The 20,415-nt window shown below is 45.1% G+C and overlaps 1 protein-coding gene across 1 annotated transcript in view; it reads right to left on the reverse strand.

Annotated features, from left to right (window-relative positions):
* Positions 1-20,415, reverse strand: part of LOC115168600 (laminin subunit beta-2) — a 68,619-nt gene that overhangs the window by 28,062 nt on the left and 20,142 nt on the right. Inside the window, exons 4-12 of the mRNA XM_029724026.1 lie at positions 20,280-20,415; positions 13,059-13,132; positions 12,736-12,924; positions 12,386-12,449; positions 8,406-8,605; positions 7,473-7,593; positions 7,049-7,237; positions 1,451-1,630; positions 634-746 (exon numbers count right to left, since the gene is read on the reverse strand). Of these exons, the coding sequence (XP_029579886.1) occupies positions 634-746; positions 1,451-1,630; positions 7,049-7,237; positions 7,473-7,593; positions 8,406-8,605; positions 12,386-12,449; positions 12,736-12,924; positions 13,059-13,132; positions 20,280-20,415 (1,266 nt within the window). The remainder of the gene's footprint in view (positions 1-633; positions 747-1,450; positions 1,631-7,048; positions 7,238-7,472; positions 7,594-8,405; positions 8,606-12,385; positions 12,450-12,735; positions 12,925-13,058; positions 13,133-20,279) is intronic.

Raw genomic sequence — 20,415 nt, forward strand, 5'->3', positions numbered from 1 at the left:
CCTGTCTATCAAAATGACTTACTGTAACTACATCCTGTCTATCAAAATTACTTACTGTAACTACATCCTGTCTATCAAAATGACTTACTGTAACTACATCCTGTCTATCAAAATGACTTACTGTAACTACATCCTGTCTATCAAAATGACTTACTGTAAATACATCCTGTCTATCAAAATTACATAGTGTATAAGTGCAGGCTGGTAGAGCTTAAGTTATGGGTGAAAATAGTGGTTGTCTGTTCTTGACTTTAAAATAAGCCTTTATGCAGCTTCTGAGAATTCAGGATCCACTCAGTCAGGACCAATGCCTGCTGACCATTTTTCACCTGCTGTAACCCACACCAACCGGAGAGGTCTGACATCCCTGGGCTAAATTTAGACATTCCTGGGTACTGTTACTGGCATGGCAAGGAAGTTAGGTGAGTGACAGGGGGATGTGAATCACTCAGAAACACCTATGAATTCCGGAGGGTGTATGTGAGAAAGAGAGAGAGAGAGAGAGAGAGAGAGAGAGAGAGAGAGAGAGAGAGAGAGAGAGAGAGAGTAAGAATGAGAGAGGAAGAGAAGAGAGAGGGTGAGTGTACGTGTGTGTGTTAAGGTTAGAAGAGGGAGGCTCTCATGGACCCTTACCAGACACTGGCCACAGCTGCGTCCGGTGACATGGCGCTTGCAGAAACAGTCCCCGCTCACAGGGTCACACTGTGGTCTCTCTGACACCGTACCCCTGGGGTCACACTGGCAGGCTGAGGGGGGAGAGCAGGAGTTATGGGACAGGCTGAGGGGGGAGAGCAGGACTTATGGGACAGGCTGAGGGGGGAGAGCAGGAGTTATGGGGCAGGCTGAGGGGGGAGAGCAGGACTTATGGGGCAGGCTGAGGGGGGAGAGCAGGAGTTATGGGACAGGCTGAGGGGGGAGAGCAGGAGTTATGGGGCAGGCTGAGGGGGGAGAGCAGGAGTTATGGGACAGGCTGGGGGGGGAGAGCAGGAGTTATGGGGCAGGCTGAGGGGGGAGAGCAGGAGTTATGGGACAGGCTGAGGGGGGAGAGCAGGAGTTATGGGGTAGGCTGAGGGGGGAGAGCAGGAGTTATGGGGCAGGCTGAGGGGGGAGAGCAGGAGTTATGGGGCAGGCTGAGGGGGGAAAGCAGGAGTTATGGGACAGGCTGAGGGGGGAGAGCAGGAGTTATGGGGCAGGCTGAGGGGGGAGAGCAGGAGTTATGGGGCAGGCTGAGGGGGGAGAGCAGGAGTTATGGGGGCACAGGGGAACAGAAATATCTACAAAATATGATACATAGGTTTATTCATAGCACTGACGAAACTAAACCTTTTAAATAAAACATTGCAAAAAATTCTTGAACATAAAGACCACATAAAATGAGGGTAATTTGTACGACAATAAGTCCAATTTGTTAGACTGAATCATGACTAAACTGCTACTCCTCTCCACTCACTTTGGCAGCCACGGGGATTCTCTGCACTCAGGCCGAAGAAGCCAGACTTGCATTTGTCACAGCGAGGTCCCTCCACATGGTCCTTACAGCGGCACTGCCCAGCGACCATGCCCAGGGATGGTTCATCATGCCCGTCACAGATGCCCCCGTTCAGGGAACCATCAGGATCACAGTCACAGGCTTGCAGGAGAAAGACAACAAACATCCTGTTAACGCCAAACTTAAAGCTGGAATTCGTAGCGGTGAAACTACCATGTCCATTTGCGATATTACAACAACAAAGACGTTACTTCAAAACAATGTCGTATCATTAAATCTGAAGACTGTTATTTTATCAAATCAATTCTCTATGTGTAATTATTATTATGTGATTAAATTAATAATGAAAACTTTAACTAGGAAGTCGCCGCACCACAGGAAAAGTTTTATAGAGTCTCTATTTTCCGAATCAACTCTTCAGATATTTTCATATCTTATGAAAACAGTCGCTTATTAATGAATTATTATTACCTCATCAGTTCTCGTTACTGAATGTCGCAAACCCTTGGATATCTGCATGAAGCCTAGCCTAAATTATGAATCAGCAATATACAAATTGGCTTAAAAATGTATTTACTAACTAACTAAATAATTACAGAAATACTTAACAAACAAACAGTAGATATTTGGGTTACTACATGATACAAGGAAAAATCCCTAAATCCCGAAATGAAGGCTTGGTGGACAAAGGAAAGGGGTGGGGACTGAGAAAGAGCGGGAAAGACTAAATGGATTCACTACACACAGTTGATAATTATATTCATTGAAATGCTAATCCTTTGCACATGAACGGCCGCTCATTCGAGAATAATTGCAATGTGTATATATTTACGTCCGTATGTCGTTGTTGTCTTCTCCGTTTTTAATCGCCGGTCTGTCTGCTGGAGAGTCAGTTCATCAGAGAGTCTCTGGTTAACTTCCCCAGAAGTCACAATGTCCTTCGTGGTTGTAGCTTTCTCCGCGGCTCTGGATAGTGTCTGTTGTAATGGATACGTCAGGCGTACAGATGGTCGTTGCATAGAATAGATGCTTCCGCGGCTGTTGGTATTCTTGTACTAGACTTACGTAATTTCCAGCTGCAGACCAGTAACTATAGGTTTAGGATTTGCTCTTATTCTGTAGTGATCGATAGTCTCAGAGTTTAACCATTTCCAGCCGTGTAGCCAAAACTACAGCTGGATGGTGTCCGTGGCCTATAGAGGTGTAGTTCTTAACCATTTAAACATGTAGCGACAGCTCCATATTTTCTGTTGTAATGGCCTATAGAACTGTAGCCATTCCAACATGGGGACTCCGTCCCGGCGTTCTTTGACTTAATGTACATTTTGTAGGAAGTGGGTTTTATACTCTGTGGAAGTGTCACGTCCTGACCATAGAAAGCTGTTATTTTCTATGGTAGAGTAGGTCAGGGCGTGACAGGTTTTTTTTTCTAGTTTAGTTTTTCTATGTTGTGATGTTCTAGTTTTGTATTTCTATGTTGGGCTTTGTGTGGGATTATCTCCAATTAGAGGCAGCTGGTCATCGTTGTCTCTAATTGGAGATCATACCTAAGTAGGTGTTTTTCCCTCCTGGGTTTGTGGGAGTTTGATTTTGAGTAAGTGTATGTTAACTCTTTGTTACAGTTTGTTGTTTTTGTTCGTTCAGTTTATTTTGTATGTATCGCATAGTTTCACAGTTCAATAAATATGTGGAACGATAATCACGCTGCACTTTGGTCCGCTTCATCCTACGACAACCGTGACAGGAAGAAGGGGCGGTTCTATGATGCCTAATTGTCACGTCCTGGCCAGTATAAGGGTTAATTGGTATTGTAGTTTGGTCAGGACGTGGCAGAGGGTATTTGTTTTACGTGGTTCAGGGTGGTGTTTTGGTAAAAGGGTGTTTGATTTAGTATTTCCGGGTTTTTGGTTTATGGTCTATGTTTATGTATTTCTATGTGTAGTCTGTTAAGTGTGTTTCTATGGTTGGCTAATTGGGATTGGGATTCTCAATTGAAGGCAGGTGTTTTCCCTTTTGCCTTTGATTGAGAGTCCCATATATGAGGGTGTGTTTGTGTTTGTCACTTGTGGGAGATTGTTCTGAGTTTAGCCTTGGGCCTTGCCAGACTGTCTGTAGTTCGTTTCGTTTTGTTGTTTTGGAGTGTTCGTTTTGATTTAATAAGTGTTCAAAATGAACAACCGCATGCCTGCTGCGTTTTGGTCCTCCTTCACCGACGACAACCGTGACACTAATGTGATGTCTGGGCTCATGGGGGTGTGGCCACTGACTGGTTAACCTTTATATGAAAATCTATACTCTCATTTAGAAGGTTAACATCACATTACATATGTTCACAAATAGTTTCTTGTTTAATCACATACGTTTCACAATATTTAGATGCAAACCTGACAGCTGGGAAATGTACACTTTAAGAGATACAGTTATGTGTGTTTCTTGTCCTTCATGAGATCACCAAATGAAACACACTCGACATGACTGTCCCTTAAATGTCAATGGACCATTCCCATGCTCTCAAAAATAGAAATATTGTTTAACCTCTCTAGGGCAGGTGGCACCAAATCGTCCCACCTACGTAACAGCCAGTTGAATCCTGTGGCGCAATATTCAAATACCTTAGAAATGCTATTACTTTAATTTCTCAAACATATGACTATTTTACAGCATTTTAAAGACAAGACTCTCGTTAATCTAACCACACTGTCCGATTTCAAAAAGGCAAAACTTCCGGCGAATTTACTAACAATTTACTAAATTACTCACGATAAACGTTCACAAAAAGCATAACAATTATTTTAAGAATTATAGATACAGAACTCCTCTATGCACTCGATATGTCAGATTTTAAAATAGCTTTTCGGTGAAAGCACATTTTGCAAAATTCTAAGTAGATAGCCCGGCATCACAGGGCTAGCTATTTAGACACCCAGCAAGTTTAGCCTTCACCAAACTCCGATTTACTATTAGAAAAGTTTGATTACCTTTCCTGTTCTTCGTCAGAATGCACTCCCAGGACTTCTACTTCAATAACAAATGTTGGTTTGGTCCAAAATAATCCATAGTTATGTTCCAACAGCGGCGTTTTGTTCGTGCGTTCAAGACACTATCCAAATGGTAAATAAGGGTCACGCGCACGACGCATTTCGTGACAAAAGATTTCTAAATATTTCATTACCGTACTTCGAAGCATGTCAACCGCTGTTTAAAGTAAATTTGTATGCCATTTTTCTCGTAAAAAAGCGATAATATTCCGACCGGGATTCTGCAATTAGGTAAACAGACGAAAGAAAATAAAGCACGGGCTCAACTCGGGCACGCGCCTAAGCCCTTTGTCCTCTGATCGGCCACTTGGCAAAGGCGATAATGTGTTTCAGCCAGAGGCTGCCTCGATATCGTTCAGCTTTTTCCCGGGCTCTGAGAGCCTATGGGAGCCGTAGGAAGTGTCACGTTACAGCTAAGATCCTCAGTCTTCAATAAACAGAGACAAGAAGAACGACACCTTGTCAGACAGGCCACTTCCTGCATGAAATCTTCTCAGGTTTTTGCCTGCCATATGAGTTCTGTTATACTCACAGACACCATTCAAACAGTTTTAGAAACGTTAGGGTGTTTTCTATCCAAAGCCAATAATTATATGCATTTTCTAGTTACTGGGCAGGAGTAGTAACCAGATTAAATCGGGTACGTTTTTTATCCGGCCGTGTAAATACTGCCCCCTAGCCCTAACAGGTTAATTACTCAAACTTTTGATGTACAAGGGTCTCTCTGTGTTCCAATGTTTACATTCCAATCTCGAACACTACACAGCATAGAGGCAGCGTATTTTATGACCGACCATAAAACAGCAGACTTCCCGCTCTCCCCTTCTAGGAGAGAGAGCACGCTGTAGAGCGGACCCACTGTAACCTGATTCCTTCAGATCATCACAGGAGAGTCATGACATTCCCCCTCTACGAGAGAGAGAGCACACTGTAGAGTGGACCCACTGTAACCTGATCCTTCAGATCATCACAGGAGAGTCATGACATTCCCCCTCTAGGAGAGAGAGCACGCTGTAGAGTGGACCCACTGTAACCTGATCCTTCAGATCATCACAGGAGAGTCATGACATTCCCCCTCTAGGAGAGAGAGCACGCTGTAGAGCGGACCCACTGTAACCTGATCCTTCAGATCATCACAGGAGAGTCATGACATTCCCCCTCTACGAGAGAGAGAGCACGCTGTAGAGCGGACCCACTGTAACCTGATCCTTCAGATCATCACAGGAGAGTCATGACATTCCCCCTCTACGAGAGAGAGAGCACGCTGTAGAGTGGACCCACTGTAACCTGATCCTTCAGATCATCACAGGAGAGTCATGACATTCCCCCTCTAGGAGAGAGAGCACGCTGTAGAGTGGACCCACTGTAACCTGATCCTTCAGATCATCACAGGAGAGTCATGACATTCCCCCTCTAGGAGAGAAAGCACGCTGTAGAGCGGACCCACTGTAACCTGATCCTTCAGATCGTCACAGGAGTGTTATGACAACAACCACCAATGTTTTTTTCCCCTCTGACATCATCGCAAGCACAATAGAACAGTAAATATGTACTATGATGTTTTTGTACCAAGATGCTGGACGCTCCTCTCCTCTTATAAACAGAATATGTTCTTTGTACCAAAATGCTAGACGCTGCTCTCCTCTTATAAATAGAATATGTTCTTTGTACCAAAATGCTAGACGCTGCTCTCCTCTTATAAACAGAATATGTTCTTTGAGCCAAGATGCTTGACGCTGCTCTCCTCTTATAAACAGAATATGTTCTTTGAGCCAAGATGCTAGACGCTGCTCTCCTCTTATAAACAGAATATGTTCTTTGTACCAAGATGCTAGACGCTGCTCTCCTCTTATAAACAGAATATGTTCTTTGTACCAAGATGCTTGACGCTCCTCTCCTCTTATAAACAGAATATGTTCTTTGTACCAAGATGCTGGATGCTCCTCTCCTCCTTTTATAAACAAAATATGTTTTTTGTACCAAGATGCTGGACGCTCCTCTCCTCCTTTTATAAACAAAATAAAAACAATAACAAATGCGCCTGCGGGGTGACCAGTGGCTCCATCTCACCTGCAGATCTCAGCTTTAATAACCATCACGGACACACACATACACTTGTACGCACCACCGAGAAAACATGTAAATGCAAAATCTCCTGCACCTAAAGTGATGGCAGGGTTTCAAAGAGAAAATAACCTTCATACGTACCTATCATCACTCATACACAGTCTGATAATGTAAGAAATACACACACAGTTCCTATGTCCCTGCCCTGAGACGCGATCAGTCGACCCCCTCTACTCACCACTACAGACTCCTGGGTCTCTGATGTATTTTATTCCAGACCCCCTCTACTCACCAATACAGACTCCTGGATCTCTGATGTATTTTATTCCAGACCCCCTCTACTCACCACTACAGACTCCTGGGTCTCTGATGTATTTTATTCCAGACCCCCTCTACTCACCACTACAGACTCCTGGATCTCTGATGTATTTTATTCCAGACCCCCTCTACTCACCACTACAGACTCCTGGGTCTCTGATGTCCCTGCTGGGGTTCAGGTAATAGAAGGGTTTACACATCTCACAGGTGCGTCCCATGGTGTTGTGGAGACAGTCGTCACAGACGCCACCGTTGGCATTGCCCGTGGCCAGGTACACCGCCATGTCAAAGTGACACTGGTTGGAGTGACCGTTACAGTTGCATTCTGGGAGAGACAAAAGGACAGATATTAAAACACTAAATTAAGATTTGATTACAATCTCATTCTATTGGATTTTGACTGCTGCTGTGTGATGAGTAACTGATGAGTAGGAGATGAATAACAAATTTAATGTTTCTTGTTATGGTAATCAAGATTGGAGTCTCATTCCTTTGGTTATGACTTTTGACTGGTGTGCTCATTATGATAATCAGTGATGTGTTGCTCCACCACCACTCACTCTTGCAGGCGTTGGTGTCGCGTCCCTCAGCCGGTCTCCAGGGCACGTCGTTATGGAAGTCGTCACACAGCTCACAGTTCAGACCCTTGGTGTTGTGCTTACACACACACCTCCCATGGACCTGAGAGACAGAGAGGCTGAATTAGTCCCAGAGAATCCTAAACAAACCCTCCCGTGGACCTGAGAGACAGAGAGGCTGAATTAGTCCCAGAGAATCCTAAACAAACCCTCCCGTGGACCTGAGAGACAGAGAGGCTGAATTAGTCCCAGAGAATCCTAAACAAACCCTCCCGTGGACCTGAGAGACAGAGAGGCTGAATTAGTCCCAGAGAATCCTAAACAAACCCTCCCGTGGACCTGAGAGACAGAGAGGCTGAATTAGTCCCAGAGAATCCTAAACACACCCTCCCGTGGACCTGAGAGACAGAGAGGCTGAATTAGTCCCAGAGAATCCTAAACGAACCCTCCCGTGGACCTGAGAGACAGAGAGGCTGAATTAGTCCCAGAGAATCCTAAACGAACCCTCCCGTGGACCTGAGAGACAGAGAGGCTGAATTAGTCCCAGAGAATCCTAAACGAACCCTCCCGTGGACCTGAGAGACAGAGAGGCTGAATTAGTCCCAGAGAATACAAAACAAACCCTCCCGTGGACCTGAGAGACAGAGAGGCTGAATTAGTCCCAGAGAATCCTAAACACACCCTCCCGTGGACCTGAGACAGAGAGGCTGAATTAGTCCCAGAGAACCCTAAACACACCCTCCCGTGGACCTGAGAGACAGAGAGGCTGAATTAGTCCCAGAGAATCCTAAACAAACCCTCCCATTCTAACTCCCTTTGCATAGTTACCTCTGTTTTCAGACAACAGCAATCTTTATAGGGTAGTTCTTCCTCCATACAGCACGTGGGCAGTGCTGTGTTCCTTCACTTACTCACCATGCCCTCCTCATCCTTGATCCCATCGATGGGGGCACACTCGGAGGCGTGGCCATAGCAGAAGCAGTTGCCGCGGACGATCAGCTCGTACATGGCGTAGTAGTACTTCTCCTTGATCTCCACGCGGGAGTCCAGCAGGTTGTCACCCAGGGTGTGCAGCTTGGTGAAGTTCACACGCAGGTTAGTGATCTTCAGCTGATCTACACGATGCAGGCAGAGGACGAGAAGAGAGGAAGGGGGAGGGGTGAGACAGACAGATTAGGAGGTATACAACAAGCTACATGAACATCCTAATTCCTATCCTTCAAAGTCAAAGGAAAGGCTCCCGCTAAACCATCAATTATACCATCAATTATGACAGCCCTGAGCGTCAGTTTCTGAGTGTTATAGGCCGTGTTTCAGTGCATGGTTATGGATAAAAAAATATATATGTTTTATTGTCACATACAGTACACCGGATAAGTACAGTGAAATGTGTTGTGTTACAGGGTTAGCCATAGTAGTACGGCACCCCTGGAACAAATTTAGGTTAAGTACCTTGCTCATGGGTACATCAACAGATATTTCACCTTGTTCACCTTTCCTCTGTCTCCTTCTCTCTCCACTTCAACTTAGCGTTTAAACACAAACTAGATGGTCATTTCCCATGAATAAAAATTGGTGGGACTTGCTTTTGACTCTTTATAAGTATTTTTTGTGGTAGTGGAAGAAGTTTTTAAAATGTTTTATTTAAGCCAAGAAGTTAATATAGTCAATGTTAAATGTAGTAAAAAATAATTGGTCTAATTACTTTGATAGACTACACTATCAACCTTCTTAATTTGGATTGTTGGGCAGTTAGAACCCATATTTCATCACAAATAATTACACTCACACTAGCCTACTACACGTGTATACAGTTTCCTACTAGAATACCACAGTAAGCTGTAAGAATAGAGGACAGAATACAAGGAGACATTGGTGAAGTTTAAAAAAATAAATAAACGTTATCCCTTACTTCAACCATACATTAACTTCATAATCAAATCTTAATAAAAAACCAATACCAAAGGATAAAACTGTTAAAATAAAGTTATGACTAGATAGATAAATGAATGATAGAGGCATGGAAGACCTAATGGATGAAGAGATAAAACTAAAGTTAAATTGGACTGATTGGTATGATAAAGGAATTAACTGTATGGTTGAAGGTGTGGATGGGGTCTGTTTCTGTGGGAAAGGTGGGGGAATAATTAGGCTTAACTATTGCTGTTCTGATATCAGATTTAAATATCAGAAAAGTAGACCAAGGTGCCATACCGGTTAAGTTTTTGTTGGGAAAAGTGGTCAAGGTAGCCGACTAGCGTCAAAAGTCACAAAGTTTACTCATTGTCTCACGCTGAGAATGTGCTCCCCCATTGTTATAATTTGAAAGTCCTAAAATGTTCCATGGCAGTTAATTCAACAGTGGGAAGTTAGCGAAATGAGTTGATGTGGTTCCTAAAACAGCTGTACCTCTTGATTGGTAGTCGATACTTTTGGTATTTTTTTCCCCAGTTGGTCAAAACGCCAGTTGTTTGAAAAACTTAAGACAAAAAGTTGTTGATGTGATTACTTAAACAGCTGTATATCGTTAGATCTGTACAATATATTTCTGTTCCGATTCCAGATTAGAATAGCAGAGAAGAGAACAAAGATGTCATACCCTCTACATTTTTGTCGAACTTGTTCGGAAAGTGGTCAAAGTAACTGATTTGTGTCAAAGTTGCATTGTTGCATTTACAGTGTATGGAAGGTGGAAGTAATGATGTCACAATGGGGAGGTTTATAATGTTAAAAGAAGTCACAATATTCACACCTCTAAGCTAAAAAGCTGTGTTTTGAGGCGGCTACCTTCACTATACTCTGAAGAAATACATTTTAGTATTCTTTGTGTGGTTTCTTCCATTACCTCCCTCTATTTGACTACCATACAGATCAACAGTTACTGTTTCATTAACGAAACTAAAAGAAGAACAGAGATAGATTAGTGTAGAGTTCCTCTGTTACATTCAACTACACTGAAAAGGTGAGAGGGGCAGCCTCAAATCCAGTGCTCCTATCAGTGCTCCCGGCCTATCTGAGCGTATCCTTTCTCACACACAGAAGAGGTCTGTTCTCTGGACCTTGACAGGCAAAACACCACTCCCTTCAATCAGTTCCACTGTTCCACAGGACTTTGTGGAATATCAGGCTTTTGCCAGGACCACAACAAACCATGTCCAACTCTTATGAGCATCAGTCAGGCCACTGATTGTTATTATTAACATACTAATGTACAGTACCTTCTACCCATAGTTCCCCCAACATCCCTGACAGGATTACCTCGATCCTCTTTAAGCTGTCTTGCTGTGGAAGATCTCTGCATGGGAAAGTGCTCAAACTAAACTAACCTAAACCATAGGCATTCTGTAACTGTATACCACTCCTGACAGTCAGGCTTCATATCACCCTCCTCTAAAGACATCTTCCGTCCGTGTTGATATTCTGTGGCACGCTAGCAGGAACACACCAGGTTTCAGCACTTTAAATCACTGAACGCTCTCAAAATGTGTCTCTCTCTCCCGCTCTCTCTCTCTGTCAAACTGGAGCTAAAACCGATATCGCCAAAGAGTTACCATAAATATGTACCATAAGGGAGAGCTAATGAGTGACTTAAACTCAAGTTCCCTTAAACAAGTGGAGATTATTAATGAGCTTGGCAGTGCGCTAGCTACTCATTCAGAGTGTGTCCGTCTGGACAACGTGGAAACATATCCAGTTAAAAGGTCAGGGTCAACCTGTACCTTGGTTTTATTAAGACTCTTAAGAACAGAACCTCCCCTGGCACTACTTAGGAAAGGCTGCTCTTGTTCCTGGGGAAACAGTGAAGCCGTGCCAGTCAAAACATAAGGGACAGCTTGTGTGGGGGAGAGACAGCAGCTGGTTTTTACATTCCGCTACTTTCCCATAGTAGACAAGGCGTCAGACCCCAGATCAGAAAGCAGAGCAGCCCGTCATGGTCCATTATGTTTAGGGATTGTATGAGCATGGCTGATTGATATTAGCATATGGCAGGGTGGCAGTTGCTGCATCATGTAGGCCAGGGTTCTCCAACCCTGTTCCTGGAGAGCTACCCTCCTGTAGGTTCACACCAGGGTTCTCCAACCCTGTTCCTGGAGATCTACCCTCCTTTAGGTTCACATCAGGGCTCTCCAACCCTGTTCCTGGAGAGCTACCCTCCTGAAGGTTCACACCAGGGTTCTCCAACCCTGTTCCTGGAGAGCTACCCTCCTGTAGGTTCACACCAGGGTTCTCCAACCCTGTTCCTGGAGAGCTACCCTCCTGTAGGTTCACACCAGGGTTCTCCAACCCTGTTCCTGGAGAGCTACACTCCTATAGGTTCACACCAGGATTCTCCAACCCTGTTCCTGGAGAGCTACACTCCTATAGGTTCACACCAGGATTCTCCAACCCTGTTCCTGGAGAGCTACCCTCCTGTAGGTTCACACCAGGGTTCTCCAACCCTGTTCCTGGAAAGCTACCCTCCTGTAGGTTTTCAGTCCAACCCCAGTTGTAACTAACCTGATTCAGTTTATCAACCAGCTAATTATTAGAATCAGGTGCTCTAGAGGAGGGTTGGAGTGAAAACCTACAGGACGGTAGCTCTCCAGGAACAGGGTTGGAGTGAAAACCTACAGGACGGTAGCTCTCCAGGAACAGGGTTGGAGTGTAAACCTACAGGACGGTAGCTCTCCAGGAACAGGGTTGGAGTGTAAACCTACAGGACGGTAGCTCTCCAGGAACAGGGTTGGAGTGTAAACCTACAGGACGGTAGCTCTCCAGGAACAGGGTTGGAGTGTAAACCTACAGGATGGTAGCTCTCCAGGAACAGGGTTGGACAGCCCTGATGTAGGCTATGTGAGTTTGGTTTACATGGAGTAAGCGGTTGCCAGTTGTAGTGACTGCTGAGGGTCTCTTACTCTGAATGTTGGGGCTGTAGGGGTCCTCAATGCGGATGGCAGGGTCCAAAACTCTGTAGATGGCCTGGAGGAAGACGAGGGACACGACAGGTGCTTGAACGACATCTACATTTCTAGATATATTAATATATACTGTCTGTCCTGTAAGGCTCAGTTGGTAGAGAATGGTGCTTGTAAGGCCAGGATTGTGGGTTCGATTCCTGGGGTCACCGATACGCAAAATGTATGCACCCATGACTAAGTCGCTTTGAATAAAGGCGTCTATTAAATGGCATATATTACAGGATACTTATATTATTATAGAACACTAGTAAAAGTGATTCTCTATATCTCTAGCCAATCAGACTCACCTCTCCCTCTGTGGACGGCTCGATGTCAGAGTAGCGGGACTCACAGGTGACATCATCCACCTTGCGCAGGGGACCTTTGGATATCCCGGGGAAGACCGAGGCACAGTCGTAGGCAAAGTAGCGGTAGACCTGCCAGTTACGTCCAAAATCTGCCGATCGCTCAATCACCATGGCTGCTGGGCGAAACGTCTGTGTGACAGTAGAGGAAGGAGATGAGATGTGTGTAGACACATTTGATGAAGACACAGAGCATTTCCATGTGATGCATACATTTAACACAGTTCTAAAGGTTACTACTTTAAGTGCTCCGTGGCGTGTCTCACCTTGAAGGTCATGATTAGATGAGTGAAATGGAATTCTGCCTCAAGGTCCAGCTGAATGAAGACATCAGGCTTTCCTGAAGACAAAACGAGAGAGAGAGAGAGAGAGAGGGAGATGGAGAGAGGGGGAGAGGGAGGGAGAGAGAGAGAGAGAGAGAGAGAGAGAGGGAGGGAGGGAGGGAGGGAGGGAGAGAGAGAGAGAGAGAGGGAGATGGAGAGAGAAAGAGAGAGAGAGAGAGAGGGAGAGGGAGAGAGAGAGAGAGAGAGAGGGAGATGGAGAGAGAGAGGGAGAGGAGAGAGGGAGAGAGGGAGAGAGGAGAGAGAGAGAGGGAGATGGAGAGAGAGAGAGGGAGGAGGGAGGAGAGAGGAGAGAGAGAGGAGGGGAGAGAGAGAGAGAGGGAGAGAGGGAGAGAGAGGTTATGTCAAGCTTTATGGTGTTGCTATTAAATATATTTAAGTACATTTATTCAACCTGTCATTCATCCTGTCAATCTGTCTGTTACAGGAAATGTAGAGCCATGTTTTCACCACAGTGATAACTCAACTACCAGTCTTAAAGAAACCCCCTGTCTGTCTCTTGACTTGAGTAATGGCATCTGAACAGGAAAAAAACATTCACGTCTCGGCTGGAGACATGGTCCACCACATGGCTAAGCCCATACACTTCCTCATCACCATCCATCCTGGGGAACCACTTGAGTTGGGCTGCTATTCACAATGAATTGGGAGAGAAAGAGTCTTGAGTTCCAGTAGGGGGGGGGGGGGGGGGGGGTTATGCCTTATGCCAAGCGGGTATTCCCCTTCTAGCAGCTGGAACATGTAACTGCTACAACACAGTAGATAACATAAGAACCAGAGCAAAAAGTCCCATTGCAAATTTCTAACAGCTAATTTGTCGACAGGCCACAACGTAGCTCAAAGGGAATCCTCTGAGAACACCCTAAACACATGCTCATGAAGCTAAGTGCTTTGAGGAGCTTCTTTCTGATATTCAAATGCAGTCTGAAGTGAGTACAAACAGCAGTAAGACAACGATTAAATCCACAACTCAGCGCATAAAAAAATGAGAGAGATAGTGAGAGAGTACAGCTTCATGTGTGGCAGGTCAACATTAACAGCACTAGCTAGCTACCCCTCAGGCAGGCAAGGTGTGGTGTGGGGTGGTGTGGTGTAGTGTGGTGTGGTGTGGTGTGGTGAGGTGTAGTGTGGTGTGGTGTGGTGAGGTGTAGTGTGGTGTGGTGTGGTGAGCTGTAGTGTGGTGTGGTGAGGTGTAGTGTGGTGTGGTGTGGTGAGGTGTAGTGTGGTGTGGTGTGGTGAGCTGTAGTGTGGTGTGGTGTGGTGAGCTGTAGTGTGGTGTGGTGAGGTGTGGTGTAGTGTAGGGCTCCAGAGTGGCGCAGCGGTCTAAGGCACTTCATCGCAGTGCTGGAGGCGTCACTACAGACCCTGGTTCGATTCCAGGCTGTATGACAACTGGGCCATGATTGGGAGTCCCATAGGGCGGCGCACAATTGGCCCAGCTTTGTCATTTGGCCGGGGTAGGATGTCATTGTAAATAAGAATATGTCCTTAACTGACTTGCCTAGTTAAATAAAGGTTAAATAAAAAGTGTAGTGTAGTGAGACATAACTGTGAAAAAAGCAAATAAGTCACGGAATTAAGACAGAGAGGGTCTCAGGAATCTTTTAGAGATTCATAGAACATCCTGACATGTACACACAGAGAGGTCAAACTGGATCTAGGCGGTTGGGGCTGTGAGTCTGTGAACCATAACCTGTGCTCATTAATGAATGGCTTAAACTGGAAGGAAACCGAGTGAGAGGAAATGAGAGACAGGGTGTGCTAGAGACACGAAGTCAGGGTGAAGGAGAGGGAGAGAAAGAGATGGAGAGGGAGAGAAAGAGAGAGGGAGAGACATACGCAGGGAAAAAAGGAGCAAAGAGAAGGTAAGGGAAGAAAAGAGAGAGAAAGAGCTGTAAAGTGGGAGAGGTAACACAACAAATAGTGCTCTGGATTTTTCCCATCACTGCTGTTGTTAGGCTTGGCTAACGGAGAGCAAATAGTAACTGGTACACTCCAGCAACGGAAACAACCCACTCACACATCCTTCTAATAGCCTACCGGTACCGGTCCTGCAATGAAAAACCTTGTAGAAGTGGGCCACGCTGCTCTCCAGTCCAGTGGACATAAAGTATCGACACAACCCAGCCTTCCACTCCAATCCCTTAGTACAAGAGGGGGCCTCATGCGAGGGCCACAGGAACTGTTGTCATGCGAGGGCCACAGGAACTGTTGTCATGCGAGGGCCACAGGAACTGTTGTCAAGGCGTATAGTACAAGCATCCCACTGTGCTCCATCTCAAATACTCTAAAGTTCTGCCAGATCCACCATGGAGACAGGGAGTAAAAATAGTGACTGTTTCCTGTCTCCCACCTCTCAGTGTTCTACACAGAGTACAGGCAGTGCTCTAGTGGTCCACAGTCGTCAATCACTCAGACATAGACCTGAAATTGGACTTTTGTCTGCAGTATGTGAGCTCTGTATTAACAAAGAAGGAAAATTGCTGAGCGTTTCTCAAAATCTAATTTTCTGTCCTTCCCTCAATGTACCCTCCCTCCCTCCTCTCCATCTCCCACTATTCATCTCCCACTATTCATCTGACTCCCTCCCTCCCTCCCTCTTTCTCTCCATCCCCCACTATTCATCTGACTCCCTCCCTCCCTCCTCTCTCTCTTTCTCTCCATCCCCCACTCTTCATCTGACTCCCTCTCTCCCTCCTCTCTCTCTCTCTCCATCTCCCACTATTCATCTGACTCCCTCCCTCCTTCTTTCTATCCATCCCCCACAATTCATCTGACTCCCTCCCTCCCTCCTCTCTCTCTTTCTCTCCCTCTCCCACTATTCATCTGACTCCCTCCCTCCCTCTTTCTCTCCATCCCCCACTATTCATCTGACTCCCTCCCTCCCTCCTCTCTCTCTTTCTCTCCATCTCCCACTATTCATCTGACTCCCTCCCTCCCTCCTCTCTCTCTTTCTCTCCCTCTCCCACTATTCATCTGACTCCATCCCTCCCCCTCCCTCCTCTCCTCTCTCCTCTTTCGCGATCCTGTCTTTGTTGGAGTTCCCGAACCAAGGTACAGCCGGGTCTGTTATTACCCCCAATTCCCATACACACAGCTGTGGGCCTGTGGCTGATGGCTTCTCCATGCAGAGTAAACTACAGTACAGAGAGATTATGATGGAGGGTGATTTAGTGTAATGGAGGCTGTGGACCTCTGGACTTTGAAGGACCTCCAGAACCATAGATATAGAATCCATTAAGAATGGATGAATAAAATCCCTGGATGTCCAGAACAGAGCTACCAGAACTCACTGTCATGACACAATGTAGCTTTCTCTCCCCCTCTCCCTCTCTCCCCCCCTCCCTCCCTCTCTCCCCCTCTCTCTCCCCCTCTCCCTCCCTCCCTCCCCCCCCCTCCCTCCCTCTCTCTCTCCCCCTCTCCCTCCCATATCTCACTCTGTCTCTTTTTTTTTTGCTCCAGTCATCATTCCCCCCACTCCCAGTCCCCCTCTCTTCCTCCCTCTCTCCTCCTCCCCCCCACTCCCAATCCCCCTCTCCCCCTCTCTTCCTTGGTCTTTGAGCAGACCTGTTATTAATAGTGGGAACCAAGATTAGGCCTCTAATAATACAGCTTCTGTATGAGTTCACAGCAGAGGCAGCTGCATGTGGGGGCATGTCATGTTACCCAATGCAGAGGGCAAAGATAATTGAGCACAAAACACTTCTTCCCATAAAGTCAATGGTTCACTATACTTTGTCAAAAGATGGTGAAAACATGGTGAATTATTTTCTGTACAATGTTCAATTGCTGTATATACATTTAAAGGGATTCACTGTACTTTTGTATATATTTTAGACAGTAGTCTCTGATAATTAAAACGTCACATAATGCAGACACGTGCACGCCATCATTGCTCTCTCTCACTCTGCTGTGTGTGCATCTTGCTAGCTGTCACTCAAATGGCAAGGGGCTGAACTTCATTGGCTGGAACTCGAATCGTTAGGGGGCAGGCCCACGTGTGAGAAAACGTAGGGAAAACGTCGCTGTACAGCTTCCAGTAAACAGTTCCTTTCAAACAAGGGATTTAGTGGCTACTTGAGGTAAGACAGTAATTCTGCTCATAGATTATACATGTATGAACTACACATTGACACTTCCAACCCAAAGCATCGAGGCTCAGACAAACAGACTCCTAAACAGCTTCAGTCCCCTGGCCATAAGACTGTTAAATGGCTAACAACTACTGCTCTCTCTCTCCCCCACAGACTATCCACACTGACTCTATGTCCATCCACAGGTCACAACCCACTCAGACATAATCTACGCTGCTGCTAAAATGATTATTGATGAGATGTATTACTTAATTACACTGCTGTCCATTGATTATTGATATATATTTATCCTGCTACTGGTCACTATTACTCCTGTTTACATGTACAGTGCATTCGGAAAGTATTCAGACCCTTTGACGTTTTACACATTTTGTTACATTACAGCCTTATTCTAAAATGTATTAAATAGTTATTTTTCCTCATCAATCTACACACAATACCCCTAAACAACTAACCAAAAACAGTTTTTCAGAAATTTCAATAAAAAACGGAAATATCACATTTACATAAGTATTCCGACCCTTTACTCAGTACTTTGTTGAAGCTCCTTTGACAGCGATTACAGCTTCAAGTCTTCTTGGGTATGACAATACAAGCTTGGCACACCTGTATTTGGGGAGTTTCTCCCATTCCTCTCTACAGATCATCTCAAGCTCTGTCAGGTTGGATGGGGAGCGTCACTGCACAGCTATTTTCCAGAGATGTTTGATCGGGTTCAAATCCGGGTTCTGGCTAGGCCACTCAAGGCCATTCATAGACTTGTCCCGAAGCCACTCCTGCGTTGTCTTCAGCTGGTTGCTGCTGGAGTAAAACTTGCGCTTTTATAAGCCTGTTCATTGCACAATAATTATAAATGCAATCGTGTGTTAAAAACTGTTTTGGTGCACAATTAAAAAGAGCTAGGCCTACTATTTTTATTTCTGAACTGGTATTTTAATTGAAGCGCGCCTCCCATTCACCATTCAAGTCCAGGCAACAGGCTATCAGCATGTCACTGTTGGAAGGTGAACCTTCACCCCAGTCTGAGGTCCTGAGCGCTCTGGAGCAGGTTTTCATCAAGGATCTCTCTCTGTACTTTGCTCCGTTCATCTTTCCCTCAAACCTGACTAGTCTCTCAGTCCACTGTCGATTGAGAAAATCCCCACAGCATGATGCTGCCAACACCATGTTTCACCATAGGGATGGTGCCAGGTTTCCGCCAGATGTGGCGCTTAGCATTCAGGCCAAAGAGTTCAATCTTGGTTTCATCAGACCAGAGAATCTTTTTTCTCATGGTCTGAGATCCCTTTATGTGCCTTTTGGCAAACTCCAAGCAGGCTGTCATGTTCCTTTTACTGAGGAGTGGCTTCCGTCTGGCCACTCTACCATAAAGGTCTGATTGGTGGAGTGCTGCAGAGATGGTTGTCCATCTGGAATCTTCTCCCATCTCCACAGAGGAACTCTGGAGCTCTGTCAGAGTGACCATCGGACTCCCCCGATTGCTCAGTTTGGCTGGGCGTCCAGCTCTAGGAAGAGTCTTGGTGGTTCCAAACTTCTTCCATTTAAGAATGATGGAGGCCACTGTGTTCTTGTGGACCTTCAATGCAGCAGAAATGTTTTGGTACCCTTCCCCAGATCTGTGCCTCGACACAATCCTGTCTCGGAGTACTATTGACAATTCCTTCGACCTCATGGCTTAGTTTTTGCTCTGACATGCACTGTCAACTGTGGGACCTTAAATAGACAGGTGTGTGACTTTCCAAATCATGTCCAATCATTTGAATTTACCACAGGTGGACTCCAATCAAGTTGTAGAAACATCTCAAGGATGATCAATGGAAACAGGATGCACCTGAGCTCAATTTTGAGTCTCATAGCAAAGTGTCTGAATACTTTTGTAAATAAGGTATTTATGGTTTTAATACATTTGAAAAAAATTCTAAAAACCTGTTTCCACTTTGTCATTTTGGGGTATTGTGTGTAGATTGATGAGAAAAAAGTATTATTTAATCAATAAGGCTGTAAGGTAACAAAATGTGGGAAAAGGGAAGGGGTCTGAATACTTTCAGAATTCACTGTATATACTACCATTAGTATATTACCATGAGTATTTATATATTCCTGCTGACCTGTATATACAACCACTCCAGTACCCCTGCATGTTGAATAAGGTACTGACCTGTATATACAACCACTCCAGTACCCCTGCATGTTGAATAAGGTACTGGTACTGACCTGTATACAACCACTCCAGTACCCCTGCATGTTGAATAAGGTACTGACCTGTATATACAACCACTCCAGTACCCCTGCATGTTGAATAAGGTACTGGTACTGACCTGTATATACAACCACTCCAGTACCCCTGCATGTTGAATAAGGTACTGGTACTGACCTGTATATACAACCACTCCAGTACACCTGCATGTTGAATAAGGTACTGACCTGTATATACATCCACTCCAGTACCCCTGCATGTTCAATAAGGTACTGACCTGTATATACAACCACTCTAGTACCCCTGCATGTTGAATAAGGTACTGGTACTGACCTGTATATACAACCACTCCAGTACCCCTGCATGTTGAATAAGGTACTGGTACTGACCTGTATATACAACCACTCCAGTACCCCTGCATGTTGAATAAGGTACTGACCTGTATATACAACCACTCCAGTACCCCTGCATGTTCAATAAGGTACTGACCTGTATATACAACCACTCCAGTACCCCTGCATGTTGAATAAGGTACTGGCAATGACCTGTATATACTTGCATTCTAATGTTTCATTTAACTCTCATCGTAGTTCTTGTGGGGTTTTTATATTTGTACTTTTATTTGTTTATAATTTGTTCTATTATAATCTATATTATTATTAACTCTATTTTGTTGGGAAAGAGCTCTGACGGTAAACATTGTGCTGTTTTACACCTGTTGTATCCTGTGGCGAATAAACCTTAAAAGTTGAAGCGGGAGGTTTAAAAAAATATTTACTAGTCGCCAAAGTTCTGAAGCATGTCTTTAAACATGGATGTGAATGAAACCCCAATGAATACAATCTCAATTCTCACCATTCTCTGACTGCCACCAGGACTTCTTGCGGTGTGGTTTGAACGTTGTGATAACGTTCTCAATGCGGTGACTGATGGTATTGTAGACTGGGTCATATGGCCGGCGAGAGTCACACTGGAAACATTTCTTCTCATC

The sequence above is a fragment of the Salmo trutta genome, chromosome 30 (genome assembly GCF_901001165.1).
Source record: "Salmo trutta chromosome 30, fSalTru1.1, whole genome shotgun sequence".
Taxonomy (NCBI): Eukaryota; Metazoa; Chordata; class Actinopteri; order Salmoniformes; family Salmonidae; genus Salmo; species Salmo trutta.